The sequence below is a fragment of the Leptinotarsa decemlineata genome, unplaced genomic scaffold (genome assembly GCF_025532065.1).
Source record: "Leptinotarsa decemlineata unplaced genomic scaffold, Ldec_3_MD MMD2_tig00000251_RagTag_RagTag, whole genome shotgun sequence".
Taxonomy (NCBI): domain Eukaryota; kingdom Metazoa; phylum Arthropoda; class Insecta; order Coleoptera; family Chrysomelidae; genus Leptinotarsa; species Leptinotarsa decemlineata.
Window position 1 is genome coordinate 1651853 of NW_027412547.1, and position 23705 is coordinate 1675557.

The 23705-nt window shown below is 35.9% G+C and overlaps 1 protein-coding gene across 1 annotated transcript in view; it reads left to right on the forward strand.

The window, feature by feature from the left end:
* The window catches only part of shot (dystonin-like protein short stop), a 247145-nt gene that overhangs the window by 201642 nt on the left and 21798 nt on the right, over positions 1–23705 (forward strand). Inside the window, 10 exon segments of the mRNA XM_074173472.1 lie at positions 67–221; positions 2888–3243; positions 3554–5561; positions 6283–6351; positions 7872–7913; positions 10459–10536; positions 15873–16153; positions 16213–16442; positions 18306–18423; positions 22543–22700. Of these exon segments, the coding sequence (XP_074029573.1) occupies positions 67–221; positions 2888–3243; positions 3554–5561; positions 6283–6351; positions 7872–7913; positions 10459–10536; positions 15873–16153; positions 16213–16442; positions 18306–18423; positions 22543–22700 (3495 nt within the window).

Sequence of the window (23705 nt, forward strand, 5' to 3'; positions counted from 1 at the left end):
GTGGTAAGAGTGATGCGTTCTCTTACTCTTTTTAAAGGAACTTCAACTGAGTTCAGGAATTTTCAGAATCTTCTCGAGTTCTTGGATAAAGCTGAAAGAAAATTCGAAAAATTGGGTCCACTCGGAACTGATATTGATGCTGTGAAGAAACAGATCAACCAACTCAAGAACTTCAAGGATGAAGTTGATCCTCATATGGTAAAGGTTGAGGCTCTCAACAGGTCAGTACAGTTTATACAGTATCACATGTATAAATAATAATTATTTCATGTACCGAGTCAATTCAGCAGTCTACATGTTCTTCCTATTCAAATTTGATGATAGCAATTATAATGGAACTATTGAAATGTGTAATTGAATGTGGTTCTGAACTGTCAAACAAGTTATGATTTCTATCATCTGCTTGAAGCACCTATTGATGTTATTCTTATCGTACAATTGCTAACACTTATTTATTTTTCCATTTTTCTCTTCCGTTGGACTACAGGAGTCTGAAAAGGCAAGAACTCTCAAAGATTTTCCGCATTGCTCTTGTGTTAACGCAAAACATGTTATGCTTCTTCTTGTTGTTTTTGTTTTGTTGGTTGCATCTGTTATCATTTTATAAACCAGAATTTTTTAGTTATTCTCCATGACGTGTTGAGAGGTACATACATTCGTTCTCAAAAGATATTTTTGCTGAATATTTTTGTCCACATACCTCTCAATAAATGTTATGTTAGGTTTGGGAGATAGTATTCTGTTTAGTTTGAATGGTGCATGTTGGAAAGTATAAAAGATATTTTGTGAAAAAAAATTATATGATTTGTGAACGAAAATTTGCATGTAAAATTTTTGTTTTATTCCTAGTAGTAAGCTTTACTAGACAGCGATTGACCAGCAAACTCTAGCAGTCTATTCATCTTGTATTGCATAGGCATATTTTTCTGGAGTATTCCAAATTGAAGTATCAGTCGATTTTTTTCAAAATATAATGATGCCATAAATTTTTAGTCGGTTGTCTGAATGCATGATAGATTATTTATTTTTCAGACTTATCAAATTACATCTTTTCCAAAATCTTTATTGAAAATATCGGAAACTCTAACCTAGTAGCAGCCTTGATTTATTTATGCTTCTTTGGCTTTCTGGTATTTTTTTGTTTATATGGCTCTGTGTTATTTATTTCACTGCTTTGGAATCATTTGTCACAGAATGAAAATAAAGATTTTAATAATGTGTTTCTCGCACCTTAAGGAATGTTATATGTAGTCAATCATATAAAAATTTTACTTTTAGTGATGATATTCAATGCATGGTAGTTTTTATAAATTACACCAGTCAAAAGAAGACGATATTTACTTTTGTTCTGTGAGGTAATGAAAAACTGTCAATAGACGATATCTTATGATAATTATGAATTTAACGAGATTTTCATGTAGAAAATTGGATCAACAAATCTGGAAATTCAAGTTATCAAGAATTTTTTTGCTAAATATACTGGGTAGGTGGTGTATACAGTTCTAACTTGCTATTCAACTTCATTTCTAAAACCATAGAAGCTATTTAATAGTGTTTACAGAAAGTCTCTATTGATAGGAAGATGGAATACTACTGGTTTTGAATTGGATTTTCTTCTTGATACAATTTTGGTTGTCAAAAAATTGCTTGCCACTTATAATTCAGTGTGTCGTGCTATATGACAAGCTATCTTTATCCCTGTGTTGCTTTGTCTCCGATTCTTCAGCCCTATTGAAATATAGCAATATAAGATAAAGCATGTCTTACACCCTAACTACCTTCATCCTAGGCCACCAAACTCAAGATCATTGACTTAACCATCATTGAGTAGCTAGTACATCATATCTGATTTCAGCATCCATGACTTTGTTCAGGTGCGTCTAGCCTGTTTGAATAAATACTACCTCTGCTTTTATATACTGTCTAAACGTTCCCCTTCCCCAACAATTATTGTATTTGTTCACCTCGAATATTCAGAGACCCTTCTTCTAGGTTGGTCCTCTTGGTGCCCACCACTAAACCTTAACGAGAGGTCTAAACCTTAACGAGAGGTCTAAACCTTAACGAGAGGTCTAAACCTTAACGAGAGATCTAAATCGTCATTTTTGGTGCTAATTTGGTAGTTTTTCGATTCATTTTATCAAAAATTTTCATCAATACTTCATATGGTTTTTCTTTAAACTATCGCGGAAGAAGCAGCATCCAGATTTTGGTGAATTCCCTCTATTTTGGTCCTCTTTAGATAAGCTCATGTTGAGCCCTTCTTCCTCATGTGCAGAGTCCAGCACTTTGTTCTGCTCAATGTGTATTGAATTGAAGCATATTTTTTTGACAATGACCACGATGGTATTACAATTTCTTTCTTTTATCGGTCAGTTTTTTGGGGTGGGGCGCGGGGATTATCAATAACTAGTTGTTGCCCGAGACTGCGCCTCCGTAGAATTTGGTAGTTGTAGTACTAATTAGTACTATGTTGCTGTATCGCTGCTGTGCCAATGTTTTGACAGAATCAGAATCAACGAACTTAGGCGTGCGCAACGTTATATAACAGTACTTTAAAAAAATTGTTCTACAGCGCCATCTAGTGGCGAGTTACAAAAAAATGGATAGCCTAAAAACCTTCTCTATGAAAAATTACTTATACATGTCAAGTTTCATCACGACCAATCAACAAACATCCATTTTTATATATCAGATTATTCTTTGTGGGGTTCTCTGTAATTTTTTCCACAAATTAAAATTAAGAAAGGCAGTATTGATGATTTTCTTGTTGAATTAAACGCCCTTAAACTAAAGGTATCGCCTATCGATTGTTGTTTCCTCAACGCTTTCGAATCATCTCGCAAATCCATCCACCACCCCATCTACACGTACTGTTTACCCACAGACAAGCTCAAGAACTCACGGAACGCACATCGGCCGATCAGGCAGCCTCGATTAAAGAACCGCTGTCAGCTGTCAACAAACGATGGGACGACCTCCTTCGAGGCATCGTGGAAAGACAACGGTCTCTGGAAAATGCCCTCCTGCGTCTCGGACAATTCCAACATGCTCTCAACGAGCTACTGGTTTGGATTGGTAAGACCGATAAAACCTTGGACGAGTTGAAACCCGTGGCTGGCGATCCTCAGATTCTGGAAGTCGAGTTGGCTAAACTGAAGGTACTCATCAATGATATACAAGCTCACCAAACTAGCGTCGATACGCTTAACGACGCTGGTAGGCAGATAATAGAGAGTGGAGGTAAGTGGAAACTGTGATTGACTAGTCATTGATCTTTCAACTTAAATATTTCCTATTGGGGTTGAATTCAGGGATAAAATGAAACCAATGAATAGTTAGAGGAGTAGAGTCAATATTCTCCATACATAGAAATTTTCTGTCTTGTAGATCGATTAATTGTAACTTTTCTCCTCATACAATTATTCTGTTATTTGCTTATTTGTGATCATACAAAATAGACTCTGCATTTTTTCTTATGAAATTCCCCCCCCCCCCCTCGTTCTCAATTATCTACTTCTGATTACTGAATAAACTTCACAATAATCTCCAGCTGACGAAGCGAGTGCCACCCAAGAAAAACTAAACACCTTGAACGTCCAATGGCGCTCCCTTATGCAAAAGGCTGCGGACCGGCAGCGAGAACTCGAAGATGCTCTGAACGACGCCCAAAGATTCAACGCCGAAATCCAAGACCTCCTCTCCTGGTTAGGAGATGTAGACAGCATCATCACGGCCAGCAAACCGGTCGGCGGCCTTCCAGAAACCGCCTCTGAACAACTAGAACGCTTCATGGAAATATACAACGAAATCGAGGACAACAGACCTAAAGTTGAGACCATCCTCTCTCAGGGACAAGAATATTTGAAGAAGGCCACCACGCCAGCTTCAAACTTACAGCATAATCTCCGCATGCTCAAGCAGCGCTGGGATAACGTCACCTCTAGAGCTAACGATAAGAAAATCAAACTGGAAATTGCCCTCAAGGAAGCCACGGAGTTCCACGAGTCTTTGGAGGCATTCGTGGACTGGCTGACGAACGCGGAGAAGATTCTTACCAACTTGAAGCCGGTGTCCAGGGTCATGGAAACGATCCAGGGTCAGATAGAGAAGCACAAGGTGTTCCAGAAAGACGTCAGCGCTCACCGCGAGATAATGCTCGCCCTGGACAAGAAAGGAACGCATCTGAAGTACTTCAGTCAAAAACAAGACGTTATTTTGATCAAGAACTTGTTGATCAGCGTACAGCACAGATGGGAGCGTGTTGCCTCGAAATCGGCAGAGCGTACGCGTGCTCTGGATCTAGGTTTCAAGGAAGCTAGGGAGTTCCACGACGCTTGGGCCGGACTGATGACTTGGCTAGACGACACAGAACACGCGTTGGATGAATTCCTAGCCGAGGCGATTGGCAACGATCCCGATAAGATCAAGAGTAGGCTAACGAAACACCAAGACTTCCAGAAAGCTCTATCCGGCAAACAGGGTACCTACGACGGCGTGATGAAAGCCGGGAAACAATTGAAAGACAAAGCACCCAAAGCGGACGAGCCTACTTTGAAAAACATGCTGTCAGAACTGAAGAGCAAGTGGAATTCAGTCTGCCACAAGAGCGTCGAGAGGCAGAGAAAGCTAGAAGAGGCCTTGCTGTATTCTGGGCAATTCAAAGACGCCATCGCGGCTCTGGTGCAATGGCTGCAAAAGGCAGAAAAGGAGCTAGCAGAAGACAATCTAGTTCACGGAGATCTTGATACGGTGACTCACCTAGTGGACTTGCACCGGCAGTTCGAGAAGGAATTGGAAAAACGTAATGATCAAATGGAATCGGTCATGCGCAATGGACAAGAATTAGAACGCACAGCCAACAAAGCTGACTCGATACAAATACGAGCGGAATTGAACGAGCTCACCGAGCTCTGGGAAACCGTCACTAGCCTGACCAGGGCCAAGTCTGACAGACTCCGAGAAGCTTTGAAAGAAGCAGAGCGGCTACACCGATCCGTCAATATGATCCTAGACTGGCTGTCGGAAGCCGAGATGAAGCTTCGTTTCGTTGGCAATACCCCTGAAGACGAAGCGACAGCCTACGAACAGCTACGCGCCCTGGACGAATTCAGAGCCCAACTCGGCGAGAAAGAAATCGAGAAGGATCAAACTCTACTACTGGCACAGAATATCCTGGCCAAGGCCCATCACGACTCCATCAACGTCATCAAGAGCTGGATCAAGGTGATTCAGACCAGGTGGGAAGAGGTTTCCCAGTGGGCTTTGCAGAGGCATCAGAAGCTATCGCAGCACATGCAGTCCTTGCGCGATATGGATGAATCTCTGGAAGAGCTCATCCAGTGGTTGCTGGGATTGGAGAATACGCTAATCGCCCTCAAGCGAGAAGAGCTGCCAATGGATATTCCAGCAACGGAACAGCTCATTTCAGATCACAAAGAGTTCATGGAGAATACGCAAAAGAGGCAGATTGAGGTCGACAGGGTATGTAAAGCGAAACAAGTCAAGACTGTCCAAGCCGTCAAAGACCCCAAGAAGTTTGCCAAAGGAAAGGGCCAAATGTGAGTCAATTATTTTATTTACCTTGTAATTGGACTTAGTTGGGAGAGTTTTTGGGTCAATAGTTTAATGCCTGTAGTAGAATCAGGACTGAAGACATCCTATTTATTTCAAGGTTAAACTCTTTTATTTTCACATAATTGCACTATTTAAATACTTTTGCAGTTCATTATAGTTTGATAGAGGTTTTCATTGCTTTTGGTTATCTCACAAAATATTGAAATAGCTCCGATTCAATCCTTGTTTTATGTTTATATATAGTACAGTTTGGGTTCTACTACTACTACAGTTGCCTTTTCTATGAAGCATATTTTTGAATATTAAGTTGAACAGAATTTATTTTTTTCAAGCAAATTTTGAATGAATTATTTTTCGCATTTTGTAATGGAATATTGTTAGTTTATAATATTTGCATTTTGAGCAGCATTTTGCCTCCACATATCACAAAATTGTCATCAGAATCTACAGGGTATTTCAACCGAATTTATAATCATATATTCATCAATACCCAGTATGTTTGATGAAACCTGGTATTCACATTTCATAAGCACACAGTCACAAGTAATACTCCAGCTTATTCTGCCACTGTTTTGAGTTACAATACACCTTGTACCCACACACACTCACACAGACACCCAGTATCACAGCTCATTTTTCAACTGTTATGTGTTGCATGTTATTGTCTCACTCATTGTATTGTCTTCTTTCTTCCGCAATCACCAGTCGTGGATCACAGCTTGATATTCACGAGTCTTCACAAGACATCTACGGTTCGCTTGGTCGTAAGCAAAGGTATGTTCAATATCTTAATATAATTCAATGTTAAGATTTACTTTATGTTAAATCAAAAAAAGACATTTTTCCAATGTATCTAATTTTCAACTTTCTGAGGTAAAATATTTCTTCAAAGAGAAAACTTATTCATTTTATTCAATTTCGTTTGATAATCAAATTATAATACCTATTTATGAAAAATGAGAAATGAAACTTTCTATGTTTTTAACTACTTTTATTCGTAACTAATATTGTTACTGCAGTTTCGTCCTATAAGGACATTTTCAAACAATTACAATAATTGTAATTGTTAAAATTACAATAATTGTAATAGTTTGAAAATGTTCCTATATGTCGAAACATTGATTACGAATAAGAGTGGTAAAAAACTTTATATGTTTTTTCACCACGTTTATTCGTAACTAATATTGTTACTCCAGTTTCATCATATAAGTACATTTTCAAACAATAACAATAATTGAAATTACAATAATTGTAATTGTTTGAAAATGTCTTTATAAGAAGATAATTACAATTATTGTAATTGTTTGGAAGTGTCCTTATAGGACAATTACAGTGATTATAATTGTTTGAAAATGTCTTTATTACAATTACAATAATTGTAATTGTTTGAAAATTATCTTAATACATAAAAACATAGAAAGTTTCATTTACCATTGTTTTTGTTAACCACTCTTATTCGTAATTAATGTTCCGTCATATAAGAACATTTTCAAACAATTACAATTATTGTAATTGTTTACAATTACAAAAATTATTGTGATTGTTTGAAAAATGTCCTTGTAGGACAATTGCAATAATTGTAATTGTTCGAAAAATGTCCTTATTAAATTACAATAATTGTAATTATTGGAAAAGGCCTTATAGGACAATTACATTTATTGTAATTGTTTAAAAATTTCGTTAATACAAATACAATAATTGTAGTTGTTCGAAAATGTCTATAGGACAATTACAATTATTGTAATTGTTTGAAAAAGTTTTTAAAGGACGAAACTGCAGTAACAACATGAGTTATGAATAAAAGTGACAAAAAAAAGTGGTAAATGGAACTTTCTATGTTTTCTCACCACTTTTATTCGTAATTGATAATGTTATTCCAGTTCCGTTCCGTAAGTACATTTTCAAACAATTACAATAATTGTAATTGTTTCAAAATGTCCTTATAGGACAAATGCAATGATTATAATTGTTTGAAAATGTCCTTATAGGATGAAACTGCAGGAACATTAGTAATGAATAAAAGTGGTAAAAAAAACAGAGTTTTATTTCTTCATTTTTCTTGATTATCTCCTACCACGATCGATTTATTACAATATTTATTTCATTTCCCAATGAACCTGATTTTTTTTTATATAGTCAACAAACATTTTGATTTTCTGCTTGCACACCGCATACCCTTGTTATGTGTTACTAAAATATTGCGTTGTTTGTGAATGTCGATTTTTTTTTTTTTCGTTTTTTTTATTTTTATTGTGTGTGCTTTGCATTTGTTTGATGAGCTGTATGTCTTTTAGCTTCAAAGGATCTAGGAATGATTTGGCGGCACAGAAAGGAAGGTTAGCATCATATCACTACCATGCATGTTGTCTAAAATATTATGCTCTATGTCATACACTATTATGACAGTTATGTCAGTTACTAACAACTAACAACATTTCTCTCAATTACAAATATTTTTTGATCATAAATAATTTGTATTTTGATAATTGCTTTTTTCAAATAGCAGTTTTTGTTCTTATTCAAAAGTGATGTTTCTCATGTAACTTAGTATGTACTTAGATAATGAAAAATCAGCGTCGCTAGGCATTCCAGATGATTGTTGTGAAAAAATAAATACTGTAAGAAAACTAATACTTCAATATTTATTTGATAGCAGGGTTATAGACTTCTTGAGTAGAATAGTAAAAGCGAAGTAGAATGCGAATGTTATCAATAATATTCGTAATGGATTCAGTTACTATTTAGTTGGAACTTGAGCTAGACAAAACTAATTTCCAGTTTAATTTTTTAAAAATATTACTTTGCCAAAGTTCGTATCTTCAAAAATAGAAAAAATAGTCAGTACTAGTATTTTCTTAATGCATGATATTCATCGATTTTTTTTTTTTTAGTTTTTCATAATATCTACCATCGATCATTAAAAACAATGTTGATTCAAGACTTTGAATATATATACATATATAGAACATTTGTTGGCAATTATAAAGGGACACAACTTCTGTTAGTTGTATTGTGTACAATACATACACACATCGGAAAAGTCTAGGGATATTTTTATAACATACTAAATATCATAAAAATAAATGCATGAGGTCGTTAAATTTCGATTAAATTGGTACACTCGACCACCCTGTAGATTTCTATGGGTTGAACAAAGCCTGCAAAAACGGTAACTAATCTTTCATCAAGTTTTTTACAAACTGTAGGTTTTCGGCTAAAATGAATAATCTGAAAGTGTCGAGTTTGTACATTCTATGCAGTTCTTGCTCAGCAATTAAACTGGAAATATTGTGCTTTAACATGGAACGCCATCACTTACCATTGGCTGAGATGAATAGAGCTGTAGGGCTTCTTCAAGGTGGCATGCGACAAAATGATGTAGCTCTTCGTTTGGGGTCTCCCAAAGAGTTATCAGTCGATTATGGCGGCGTTTCCGTGAAACTGGCAGTCCAGCCGAACAACATCCAGGGCGAGGACGCGCTACAACTGCAGTTCAAGACCGATTTTTGGTCTTAACCGCAAGAAGACAACCGACAATCACAGCACCTGAGTTGGTTAACGTGTTGCAGCAGACGCACCAGGTAACCATTGGTCGTGATACTGTCAGAAATCGACTGCATGAAGCAGATCTCCACAACAGAAGGCCACTTAGATGTCCACCTTTGTCGAGAGGCAATCGCGGTAGAAGATTAGAGTGGTGTCAAGAACATCAAAACTGGGATGCAAATGATTGGGCCACAGTTTTGTTTACAGACGAATCCAGATTTGGATTTCATCCAGATTCTCGTCGAGTAAGACTGTGGAGACGACCTGGAAATAATGAACGTTTGAGACACGTCCAGGAAGTTCACACATACAGAAGTGGTACAGTAATGCTATGGGGCGGAATCATGATCGGCGGCAGAACCGATCTCGTTTTTCCAAATCGCTCCCTCATAGCTCGACAGTACCTCGACACCATTCTTTTACCTATCGTCCGTCCGTTTGCTGGTGCCGTTGGTGAAAACTTCCACCTAATGCACGATAATGCTCGTCCACATGTCGCGCGTCTAGTGACTGACTGGCTCACCAACGAAGGAGTTGATGTATTGCCATGGCCAGCACAATCACTGGACCTGAATCCCATCGAGCATGTGTGGGACATGCTTCAACGAAGAATTACTCCGCATATGGGGAACATTCACACAACGTTTCAATTGAGAGAGCTTTTAATCGCTGAATGGGCAAATGTACCTCAACAAGACATTGACAATCTCATTTGTCGATGCACGATAGATGTAGGGCCGTAATAAACCAGCGTGGAGGCCATACATTCGTTTAATAATCACTCGTCAACTTTTTTTTTCCCTAAAGCGATCTAAAAAAAAATTATTGCCATTTTTAAAAATATCCCTAGACTTTTCCGATGTGTGTATTTGAGTCCAATGAATACTTTGCATAATAATATACTTTCAAGCTCACACAATGAAATTTCAGTAAGGTTTATTAACAAAACAGTACTTTTTCATTTTTCGTTTGATCAATCTTAGCTATTGGATATTTCACACAATCATAAAAATAAATGGAGTATCTGATTTAAAATAAAGAATTTGCTAAATCTTAGTGTAACCGAAAGAAATAAAAAAATATCATTATTTTCTTTACAATTCAAGCTTTCGTTCGAAGTACTATTCGTTTTTCAAATTTTAACTCTGACGCGACTGTCAGTTAAGATTAAGTGACATTGAAGATTTTTACCTGCATCATCTCTGCCATGCGGTTGGTGTATTGCCCAGACCGATAGTAATATTACTATTTTGTTTTTAATTATCGATCGAATTTTTCGAATTGTTTTAGTTTGTAGAAAATGTTGAGTGTTGCATGTTGCTTTTTTTTCGACAGCCGTCCAGGAGCAGGACGAGACCTCAGTCCGGACCCACAATTACCCCACATTGGTCCAAGGTTCCCACCTGCTGGAAGGTACATGTTCATTCATTTTATGGGACTAACGTCACCTACATACGCAATTTCCGTCGATATAATCACGTCACTACTCATCACATTCTTACCTAATGGTCATATTAACTATTTCTACGACTGACTTTCTTTGAAAAAACCTTAGAAAAATACTATTAGATTAGGTGGAATCTGGCTCTGAATTTTTGTAGTATTTATTGAGTCTCAATAAAAGCCCTACTGATTTGGGGCTTGTTATATTCTGCACAATATTCACCTTTGACTGATAGCCTTTTTACGAGTATGTTTGGTATTTTTCCCACTATTCCATATGGGGTTTCATAAGGTACTTGGGTACAGAATTTTAATTTTTTTCTTTTTGTACTGCATGAAGGTAGATTAATTTTGTTTCGGTTATTCGAGAAACAGCATGAACTTTGTAACTAATTGTATTGTAGCTCAATTAACAAATGTTATCACAGTCGAATTCAATTCATCCCCAACATCAATTTTATGCAATAATCAAAGTTTAATGTCGTAAGTATACATCTTTTGTCTTGAACGAGTTGTAACCAACCAAATTTGAGATGAACCAGGCTATCAAAACCTAGGCAAATTTCAATTCAAAATTCCACAGAGCTACGTTAGGTATGGCCATCATGTAATTCGGTACAGGGATTATACTATAATTCCAAAATAGTAGCCACTAAATTCTCAGAAACGACTGACGTTTTTGCCTCAATCTGTCCCTTGCAGTATCTTACGGAAATTATTCTAAACAGGTGTTCCAATCACCAAGTTATCATCTTCAAGAGAAAGACTAAATTAAATCTACATACTATGTTGTCCTAATTTATATCTGCCTTATTATACCTGCTAGGTACTTGCGTCTTAATTGTCTTAAAATTAATTTCACAATGTTGACACCTTGAGGTGTCTCACGGCGGCCTTCGTGAAGGTTCTGGAAGGTGCAGCAACATTACTGTCGTTGCGCGGCTTCTTCAACCTTCTTGGGGTTCCCTCCGTGCAGGTGCTCAAGTAAGGGCGCTTTCCTACAGGGGCAGCGGCTTCCTTGCATTTATTCGAAGCGGAGCTCTTGGCGCCCGCGGCAGGAAGTGCCCTTGCTGTTGGAAGTGCCACTCCTGCCTCTATCATTGTTGTCTCCTTTTGGCCTCGGCGCCACAAATGCGCTTACGCCTTGGCCTTTGTATTGTATCACGAGGTGAGCTGCCATGTCCAGCCTCATTCCGAGCGGTAGCTTGGGGTGGATATTTATGTTCATCCCCAGCCACCTCAGCTTAGCATTTCTGTCCAGCGTCGGGATTGGTTTTTGTTTTTTCTGTGTCTGTTTTTGTGTTTGTTTTATTCATGTGTGTTCCCACGAGTAGCTGGGGAAGAGTTGGTCACTCTGGCAGAGCCCCGCATTACCAGAAGAAGGCTGATTACAATGAGGTTTCGCCCGGTTCCCCAAGAGGATCGTTCGTAACCTCATATCACCCTGCGGCTATTCAGCTGTTGGCACGATTCCTTACACCTTAGGTTGGGAAGGCTGGTCCACGGTGGCATGTTTCGCAAAGGCTTTTGGGGAGTTTAGATCCCCTCACCCTACTTATTTATGCCATTGACCAGGAGTCCGGCAATCCCGTCCGTAAGGCCACATTGGCTTCCCGGATAGGCTCCCCCGGACAGGCTCCCATTCCTATTCATAATGTTATTATGTTGACTTATTTCTACACTCTCATAGGCATCTAGTTGCCTGTTGTTGTTAACTTGTCTAACTAATCTTGATAAAGTGAAGTTTATGGAATGGTTTTGTTGCAAAACATGATGGGCGATTGCTCATTTTTCTGGTCATCCATATTTTAGGTGCGCTAAGTGCGCTAGGTGCGCTAAGGTCCTTATATCTTATTTCAGTAGATCTTTCAGTTTGTCCATAATATTTTGCATCGCAGTCCTCACTTTGTCCTTTTGGATTTTCTAGAAGGCTCTGTAGTGATGATTTGTTTCAAATACCACCATCATACCACCATTCCAAAGTTCTTTGTGCATTAGTGGTGTGGAACAGATTTATTTACCTATCTTGGTTTTCGTCGTTTCTAAAAGTCGAGATTTCGTTCGTTAAGAATGAACGAAATCTTGAGAATCACAGACAATGAAGAAGCTGATGATAATTGGGCTCTGTACAACCTGAACCAGCTGTGGAGGTATCAAAATCTATGGTATAAGACAAGAGCAGTAAATGGATTGATAAGAAATGTAAAGAGTCCATGAAGAGACTTCATACATATTGAGTGCCTAAACACTGAGGAATCATAAGTGGATTTAAGGAAAAAAATAAACAGATGACTGTGCTAGACACGGATTATCAGATATAGGGCTATCGAAATCTGTGATACTGTGAAGCATACTGCAGTCTACTTGGTTGTGTACCAGTTCGTACAAAAAATAAGTGAAGCACATCTTTTTTTTTAAGGAAAAGAATTGGTAGCCGTCTGAAAGAATCTTGTGGTTAAAACGTGGACTTTAAAATGAATAAAATTTCTTCGAACCTTTCAAAAGTGACAAAAAAAGTGTGAATTAGATCATGAATAGATGAAAATAGATGAGAATATACTAAACTCATGAGGCTACAGTGTTTTCCGTATACTTGAAGAATATGGGTTAGTCAAACTGCTCTCTAGCAGATAAAAGGTCAACGGTAAATTTAAAATGAGGTGAGTGACCAATTGCAAAGAGTCACCAATAAACATAACTGAAAAATGATAGGTGACAGATGACAAATAACCATACCTATAGTAAAACCAATAATGATTGAGAGTAAAGCGCGTTGTCATATCTAAATTTTACGTTACCAGTTTATAGCAGAATCAAAATATAGTAAGCAGTAGAGTTGTAGGTCGTGGCAAATTATAGATAATACACAATACTAGTACGATTAAAAGGTATTATTTATGACAAAAATCAGTAATTAGCTTGTAATGAGTAATACTTATACATTTCCTGATTACTGATCAGTTAAAATTCATTATTTTCTGTATAGTGTTAGATATTTATTACAACTAGTGGCAACGCTGTACGCAACGATATTTCTGTCTTTGTCACTTTACCGTAACTTCCATCTCATCGTTGCAGTCCTCACTAATGTACTTGCAGCCATGAGCGTATCATTGGTTTGTGAATTTTACAGCGTGAATTGTACGTTTTACAGTTAAGTTAGTCAGCAATCAACGTGTTGTGATAACAATTGGTGAAAATAATAGTGCTAATGAGTGTTTAAGCGTTACATAATTATATTTCTACACCGTTCTCAAACTACTCAAAAAATGGGAGACATGGTCGGGCCTTCCACGTCGAAAATGGTAAAACGGTCGGAGTCTCGGTCAGTAAGAGAAAAACAAATTGTACTGCGAGTATTTCACTGTCTTGAAAGAGATCATCAGCCACCAAAAGATGACTTTGTGCATATGTGCTGTATTTCTACGTGTGTAGCTCCGAATAACCAACCGGCATTTCTAGATCATTAACTTCCACAATTACAAAAGATAAATTAGTTGATATGTGCTCTGATTATACCGGTGTACCAAAATCATCGATTTACAAAATACTAAGAGAAGCAGAAATTCATGGGGACGTACAAACGCCAAAAACTAGTAGCGGACGAAAAAAAATCACAGTTGATGAAGAAGCCAAAACCAATATACGCAGAACTATTCACAGTTTCTTTTTCAGAAATGAGCTGCCCACACTACAAACAGTTCTGGAGGCACTTAGCGATCATGAATTGGTCCCAAAAATGGGTAAAGAAACTTTTAGGAAACTTGTACACGAAATGAAATTTACGTACGGAAAAGTTGACAGGAAAAGCATTCTCATTGAACGTCAAGAAATAATAGCATGGAGAAGAAACTATCTAAGAAAAATTGACGAATTTCGGAAGCTCAAAAAAAATTGTACTTCATGGACGAGACATGGGTTAACCAAGGACATACGGTCAAAAAAGTATGGCAGGATGGTAATATAACAAGTGCACGACAAGCCTTTATTGAAGGTTTGTCAGCCATCTGGAAAAGGTAGTCGTCTGATAGTTACGCATATAGGAAGCGACAGTGGATTTTTACCAAATGGTGAATTAATATTTAAATCTAAGAAAACAGGCGACTATCATGAAGAGATGAATGCGGAGGTGTTTGAAAAATGGTTTGAAGGCATCATTCAACTTGTGGAACCTGGGTCTGTCATCGTCATGGACAATGCCCCATACCATAGTCGACATTAAGAACCATTACCGAAACAATCATGGAAAAAAGCAGCAATTCAAGAATAGTTAATTAATAAGAACATTCAATATAATAAAGATAGTTTAAAGGCAGAACTACTTCAGCTAACAAAATTACACACAGACAAATATAAAAAATTCGCAGTGGATGAAATGGCGTTAAGTCGTGGAATTACAGTTTTAAGGTTACCACCATACCACTGCGAATTAAACCCAATAGAATTAATTTGGGCGCAAATAAAAGGATATGTGGCACGAGAAAACAGAACATTTAAATTAGTGGACGTGCAACATCACCTACAAGAAGCTATTCGAACTGTTTCTGCAGAAGACTGGAAAAAATGCATGCAGCATGTTTTAAAAGAAGAGCAAAAAATGTGGGACGTAGACAACCGTATTGAACACAATATTGAACCAATCATAATTATCAAAAATTTGTAATTTGTATTTTCTAGTACCCCTGACGATGAGTTTAAGTTACTCGAAAGCTTGAGAATAGTTATAAAGAGTTCACTTATCAATTGCTGCAACCCAATAGTGAAAAAAAGTTATATATATTGTGTTTTTTATTAATATTGTTAATTTATTTGGTACCTACTATAATTTCCACGATTATTACTTCGTTTTCGTAAGGCCCTCCTAATGACTACAACGATTAGGTAAATTGCGATATTGCAAAGTTTTAATGAAATAAATAAAAAATGTGTATGAATATTTTAACTAATTGTACTAAGAATTTTTCTTTCATTCTTAACCCTCTCAAAAATTAATAAGCACGCCCCCGATTTGCTGTCAACTGGGCTTACTTCTACTCTCAATCATTATTGGTGTTAGTATAGCTCTAGTTGGAAAAAGTGAACAAAATTTTGCGAAATAACCCTCTCGGAGAAACTTCTATAGCTTCTTTATCATAAACATTCACCTATCGGTAACTGCCACAAGCATGAATCGATTGTTTCAAACCCTCCAATTTGGTTGGAAACTTCTTACACATCCCATCTCAAAACCTTACGTTGTACCGTTGCACATTCTACCTCTGACACTCGCGAGAATCTTATTCTAATTTACGACCTCCCAAATTCAGTGAACCGGAATTCCGCACACCGAGAGTTAAATTCCTCTACGACAAGTGGCGCCACGTTTGGATGCTGTCGTGGGAGAGACAAAGAGAACTGTATGACCATCTGGCTTATCTGAAGGAGAAGGAGAAGGCAGACAACTTCTCGTGGGACGACTGGAGAAAGAGGTTCCTCAAGTTCATGAACTACAAGAAGTCCAGGCTCACGGATCTGTTTAGGAAGATGGACAAGGACAATAACGAGCTGATTCCAAGAGATGACTTCATCGAGGGCATCATCAAAACTAGTAAGTTTCGAGGGCAAAATGCTTGCTACTTGTGTGAGTGATAATTAATTTTATTCTAGAATTCGACACCTCTCGCCTGGAGATGAAACACGTTGCCGATATGTTCGACGAAAACAACAGAGGACTGATTGACTGGAAGAAATTCATTGCGGCACTAAGGCCGGATTGGGAAGAGAAAACTCCTGATAATGATGCCCAGAAAATCCATGACGAGGTCAAGAGATTAGTTATGCTGTGTACTTGCCGACAGAAGTTTAGAGTTTTCCAAGTTGGAGAAGGAAAATATAGGGTATGTAGTTGTTTTTTGAATACTTCATAGACTTCACATCGAGTCAGTCTAGTAAATAATTCTGATCTGCACCTTTGAATAGGTATACACCATCAAAAATCTCACAAAATTTTCCGCAATATTTGGGTGTTTACCATATTGTGGATTTTCCACATTTAGTTTTGGCCTGATGAAGCTATAATATAGTATTTCAAGGACAAGAGGAAGGACATTTAAAAAAAATACAACTTGCTAAGGCCGCCATACTTGTGATGAAATATTTGCAAAATAAAAAAAAATCGAGTTTGCGTTGAAAGTAATACCAAAATTTTCCTACATTTTACCAAACCAAAAATTCTTTATTGCCTATTTCTCTATAATAAATTTAAGGTTCAATGTATAGAGTATACATACAATATTTACATCTCTCCCACAAACGGGATTGGGGTTGGTGAAGGAAAGGGGAGGGTTAACACGATAAGACTTCAATATCGAGCCCCAGGACGTCCACAGGGTGAAACACCACCTTATAAACCAATGACCTATATTTTACCAAGTTTATGTTATAGTTGCAAAATATGAGGTGCAGTATATACATATACCAGTATTTGGATCTAGGATTCTGTTTTTGTTCAGATTAATAATTACAGGTCTTACAGCGACATGCAATTATTGAGACAGTTGCAGGAAATAACCTTCAAGTCATAAAACAAAGAACAAATTCTCACAACCAAAAGAATCGATCAGATCTTTATTAATAAAATAACAATAGGGGGTCCAGGTTGGAACCCAGGGGAACACCTAATGGAACTAATTGTTCTGAAGATGTATACCTTTACAAAAGACATGCTGTATTTCTATTTCTCGAGGTTAACCATAGATGTTTTGTTAGAAACACAACCAAACTATTTAGTGTTTTCCTTTTTGTAACAAAGTTTATGAAGGGAAAAATTTGATATCATATTTATTCAGAAGTTTTGTCCACACGACAGATTTAATGAATAGATTGTCAAAATTCATTCAAAAATTTCTGTTATACTGGTCGTTACATTTCCTGATAGAAATTGAGTATAATTATGATGGGTAAATAAATCTAAAATGATTGTAATTTGAATTGAAGGGGTTATATTTTTAGGAATGATTAATTTTTAGGAAAAAAAGTTTTTGGCTTTCTACTACTCCATCTTGATACAAAAAAAAAGGATGAGGGAATCTTCCAAAGAAAAGAAGGAAGTAATCAATTTGAAAATAAGTAACTCTATATATGGATATGTAGATCATGCAAAGAAGTAACTTTCAGACACAAACTGAAAGAAAGTTGTCCTGAAACAGCTACTTTTATATAAACATTGAATTACACGAAGGAAAAAAATTCTTTCGAAACAAATACTTCTATATGAACACTGAATTATACAGATGATACTTTTCTTTACTCAGTTTGTATTTCAAACATTTGTTGTGGAATAAAAATCAGATATCATTCACATGAGTTCTATTTTAAATGAATGGTAACAGATTGCACTTACATGGAACACTGTCATCCTCAGTAGTATACATCGATGTTTTGCCTTGCAAAGAAGTAACTGAAAGTTACATGCAAAGAAGTAACTGAAAGTTACTTCTTTGCATGATCTACACATCCATGTATAGAGTTACTTATTTTCAAATTGATTACTTCCTTTCTTTGGAAGATTCCCTCATCCTTTTTTTGTATCAAGATGGAGTAGTAGAAAGCCAAACACTTTTTTTCCCAAAAATTGTAATTTATTCTTGAAATCACAGAATAAAAAATAAATGAAAAATCAATTGATCAAATAATATATATTGCAACTTTTCTGTTGAACTTTCCATCAATATTGAGTTGATATAAATTTTTTGTCGCAGTTTGGAGAAAGTCAAAAACTACGACTAGTACGCATTCTCCGAAGTACCGTTATGGTACGTGTCGGAGGTGGTTGGGTAGCTTTGGATGAGTTCCTAGTAAAGAATGACCCCTGCAGAGGTAAGTTACATTCTGTTCATAAGAACGAATTCAACCTTCACAATAAATCTGAATTTCTGCCAGATTTTCTTTCGCTCCATCAACTTCACGATCTAAATGTAAACAAAGGAATTTGCTAGAATACTACTATGTTGTATTAATGTTAGACATGCCTTTTCTGTGATTTGATGAAAAAAAGTCTGACAGAAATATCTGGGTTCACACAATATTTCAGTTGGGTGATTAGAAAATGGAGAGATATTTCTATTGGTGTGAGTTGTTTTCAACATTGTCTTGAAAACATGATTGGAAAGTGTTTGTAGATTAAAATTACACATGCATTCACAAAAACATACAAATCTGCACAAAATCATGTATATTCAACGAAAATTACCACTTTTTATTCAATTGTGTGACCCCAGATTCGTATTTCATTACTTCAATACAGGGAATATCAAAAATAATCAATTCATTGTTTATATCTCAGTCAATACTCATTAACTGCTTTGATAATTCAAAATTTTCCAGTTAATTCAATTATTAACATCAATTCATGTATTAATCACATTAACATTGAAACGTCTCCTGAGAATAATTAATAACTATATGGCTTCTAATCTCCTATTCGTGATAAACCTCAACCTCTCGTACATACTCTAACGTTTACTTTTTAATTGGTGAGATTTCAGAGAAACAATTGAAGGAAAATGATATCTCGGCATTCAAATCAAGGTAACTAGGCTTATTGAGACAAAACATAATCAAATGCAGTTACCCAGATTTGATGTTGCTGAATTAATGATGATTAGTGCTCAAATTGTGAATAGTTCACTCTCCCATTTTAATATCTTCATTACTTAATCTGCTGTAGACTGAAAGAATAATTCTAATGGTAAAGTCCTAAGAGTACACTTGTAAGGTAAAAGCAAATAGTGTACACGCTAGTATCTGCAATGAATTCAATTTGAGCTTATCGCTATGTTTCTCAGCTAAATATCATATTCATTTCCTTCATCACTCACAAAATTACATCCTGTGTACATGGCCATAAAAGCGTTAAGAACTGAAAGAAGTCTCACACTGCATATTCATTCAACAGGAAAAAAAGTCACTTTCGTGTTCGTTTACAGTCCAGTGTTAGACTTCTTTGCTTCATTATTCATTGGTACTAATAAAAATTTTCTCTTCCCCCTTCCAAAAATAAACAATCCCCACACAAACGTTAATTTAACATTTATTTGGCAACCACCATTTTATGTTATGCTTACGTTCCGCGACGTTTTTTGTTTTAACAATTTGTTTCGCTCACTGTTGTGTATATGTCGCAAAAAATGTTTAGTCACGTTAGTTTTACCACTACCTCATCCTAATATACCCGAACAGCACGAGCCTTGGTGTCCCTTGGGTAAGAAAATTGGCACAAGTAAACTCCAGTCTGAACGACTTGATAGCTTCTGCGGCGTAGTAATACGTTTTCATTTGGATATTATTATTATTTGATATTCAGTTTTTTGGCTGCTCTTGTATTTCGAATTGATATGTTCACTGATTTCGATCTAGGAGTGTTCAGATTGGAGGCTACAGAGCCGTATGATATTGTTAACATTTTAGTTTTGGTGTCTACTAATCGCATGTTTTTGTTTTTGGTATAACACAAACACATACACAATTTGATTTTGGTTTCAATTATTATTCTATGGTTTTTCATTTTGTATATTATAGTTTTGACAACTGAATATAATTTTGTTGATATTTTTTTTTTTATTTTTTTTATTTTAAGTATTGAAAATGATATAGGTACTACAATCTTTAAAGTTATATTCAGTTCCATATATAAGCACCGCATTCTACGTGATACTTTTCAATATTAAACAGTTGCTTTCTCTCTGTGAATTTTTACTCAAATACATTTCAGCTAGAACTATCATAACGTATTCTTACGTATGTATAAGTATTATACAATGAGTTAAAATTGTTGTATGAATTTGTTTCCTCAATAATTTATTGGTATTTAACCACCTGCAACTTTTGATTGAATTAGTTCATTTATTAAACAACGGAGTGTATTGTTTTTCAGTACATGGGAGCCTTCTTGTATAAATTAATTTGATAATAATCCTCACACAAAGAAACGTCATCACTGTCTTTGCAACATTCCATTTTCTCTAATTCCTGAAGTAACCTTGTTGAGTTGATTCCAAAACTGTGTCTGAAGTTACTTTCAATTGGTATGGGATGGGCAACAATACACAATATACCTGTTTTTATAATGCACTGTTTGGAACCTTTGGTGTAGTAATGAATATTACTGGAGTTTTTTCCCAACACCAAATCGTTATTTTTAACACCTCGACAAGTGTTTCGATCACCAAGTGATCATCTTCAAAGAGGAAGATTAAAACTAGATATTAATGCGAAGCTAACCCTATTTATGCTATAAAGGTAACCCATACAGGTAAACCATCCAAGCGTACCAACCATACAGGTATACCAACCTAAATTAATTTTACAATTTTGCCTTATCTATCATTTTTTTTCACAATATATGTTTATATAAAACAATTTTCAGCTATATAAAAATTTATTTCACAATATTGCTTATCCAATACTGATTATTCAAAAAAATTCACAACTAGTAAGACATACACTGTATATTATCAACATAACATCTGACAATTTTTATTAGTGTACAATTTTTGAAGATAATTTCCACTATTTGTTTTCATTTGACTATACAAACTGTCCAAAACATAAAAGTTTAATTGTATATTGTTGATATATCAATGTATGTACGATTAGGCGGCTTAGGTGAAATTCAATAAAAAATATTATATACTAAAAACACTTTTTTCATACCAGAACAAAAAACATTCTCAATGCGTTGAGTATTTTGTTCTGGTGTGGCAAAATTATTTTGATGATCATCAAGGTGTCATCTTCAAGAGGAAGAAGGTCACTTGGTGATCATCTTCCTCTTGAAGATGTTGGTGTGGGAAAAAACTCAAGTAACATTCATTACTACACCAAAGCCTCCAAACAGTGCATCACAAGGTTCAATTTACACTACAGTTTTCAATTCTTCCTATGAAAAGTTAGGAAAGGCAATTAACTTGGAAGATGGTGTGTACTGTGTCTGTTTGGGAGGTGATGAAAAAGTCTTTCTCGTCGCGGACCACTATTGTTATCTAACCTGAAAGATTACTTATGGAATAAGCGAATCAGCCCCGTTAATAATCTCAACATATTTTGTAGAGTTCAAATAGGTGTGAGCCACAGTAAACCCTCTGGGGTTGCAGTGGAGGGTCGAATAAACCCACTCACTTCGGACCTACTTTACTACTTACTTAGTGATCCATGCCTGTCGACTACATCGTACATTGTTTGAAAACATTTTTTGTCATTTATTTTTCATTTGACATATTTTTTTCTACTGCTCAGGATCCGTCTGATTTGTACTTTTGCCCAAGACAATGCAAAACACTGCAGCCTCATGGGCTTATTGTATTTTCCCTTAGCTTTTACATGACGCTCATTACAACAATCTTATTTTTTATACTAGTTTGTACAGATACCTGGATATATGTCATATTCTTCTGGACATAATCTGGGTTATCCACAGATTATTCGTTAAAACAGTTCTTTAGTTCCCTCCCTTCATAAAGACTTCTCCTGTATATGTTCCCGGATATGTTTCGACTATAAAAACGTTAAAAACATGAAAGTTTAAGTGTGTATCAATTCAATCAAAAGTTATCGTATTACTTTTTTCAAAGCCTTCATCTGTCAAAAATACACACAGATCGTGAACCTATTTCTGTAGGTCACTCTGTATATTAAATTATATTTTTAGAAACAGTAAATCAAAATCGAAAATAAAATTCAATAATATCGTTTCTATTTAGGTAATAACGACTTTATGTGTAATAGTGTAATTATTGAAAAGTATCACAGAATTAATCGCATCATTTAGAATATAGAAAACTTAGAGTGTTGCTTATTTTGTTTTGTTTGTTTACTTCCACCTTTTTCCGTACCTGACACCATTTACCTCAATTTTCTTTCGTTCTCTCACTTATCCCCGTTCAACGTAACCTGTCGATTCCAATCCACTTCTTCCATCATCCTTTCAATCTATCACAGCCAAAGGACGCACAAACATAGAGCTGCGCGAGCAATTCATCCTAGCTGACGGTGTGTCGCAAACTATGACAGCGTTCAAACCCAAAACTTCGGCATCTAGTCCCGCCTCAGGTTCCTCTGCCTCTTCACTGCGCACAACCCAAGGGCCAATCTATAAGGTACTGCACCAGATTCGCACGGTTTCGATTTTATTTTAGGTGTCAGGTGGGGGACTTTTGAGGAAACGTCAAGAGAAAATGCATGCGGTTTTTCGTAAATCAAGTTTACAACGAAATTCGTTGTGTGGGGACAAGAATTACTTTTCTAATTCTTTGTCAAGAGGCAACTAATAATATAGGAACTAACTCAAAGTCCAGTTCAGTCATATTTCATTCACTTACGCAATGTAAAACATGATTCATGTTGAAATATCAAACAGGAGATTTAGTCGGTACTTTTTTGAGGAACCATTTTAATGGGAATAAAAAACTTTCAAATAATAGTTCAGATACACTCAACTAATATGACGAATTGACATTTATTGTGTTGGAGGAATGTTGAGAAAGAAATAAGGTTCAAATTCAGAAACTTCATACATGCTGACAAAATATTCTGGTAAAGAAACAAAAGACAATTCTTTCAGCTATGAAAATGAATGTTTTGTTTTGAGAATTGAAGGAATCGTTTTTTTGTATACAAATTTAAGTAGAGTTCTTCTCAAACCAATTGAATCGATGCTAAAGTGTTCACTCTTGAAAAATTGTAATAATTTGGAATATAACTTGTGAGATAAAAGTCGAAGGCTAAATTCACTTCATAACATATCTTCTTGAACATTTCAGGTTTGAAGTTTGAGAACTTTCGTCTCTAGAAGTGAAGCTTTTGAAATTCAAACGTGAACAGACTCAGATAAAGGTTAATTAATTAGCACATTGGTTATAAGTGACTTGAATAAACTCCTTAATTTTTGTACTACGATCTGGTTGATAAGAAACTGAAACTAGTTTCAAGATGATGATGATGAAGTAACGGCAATGGATTGGCATCCTCTGTATCGAATAAACTGTGAAAATTATATTCTAAAGCTCCTCCCAGAACAGAACCTCAAACAGGAAGAGGTTTTGAAAATCTCAATAAAAATCTTCATCAATATGTTTTCAGTTGTGACCAATTTTTTTTTTACA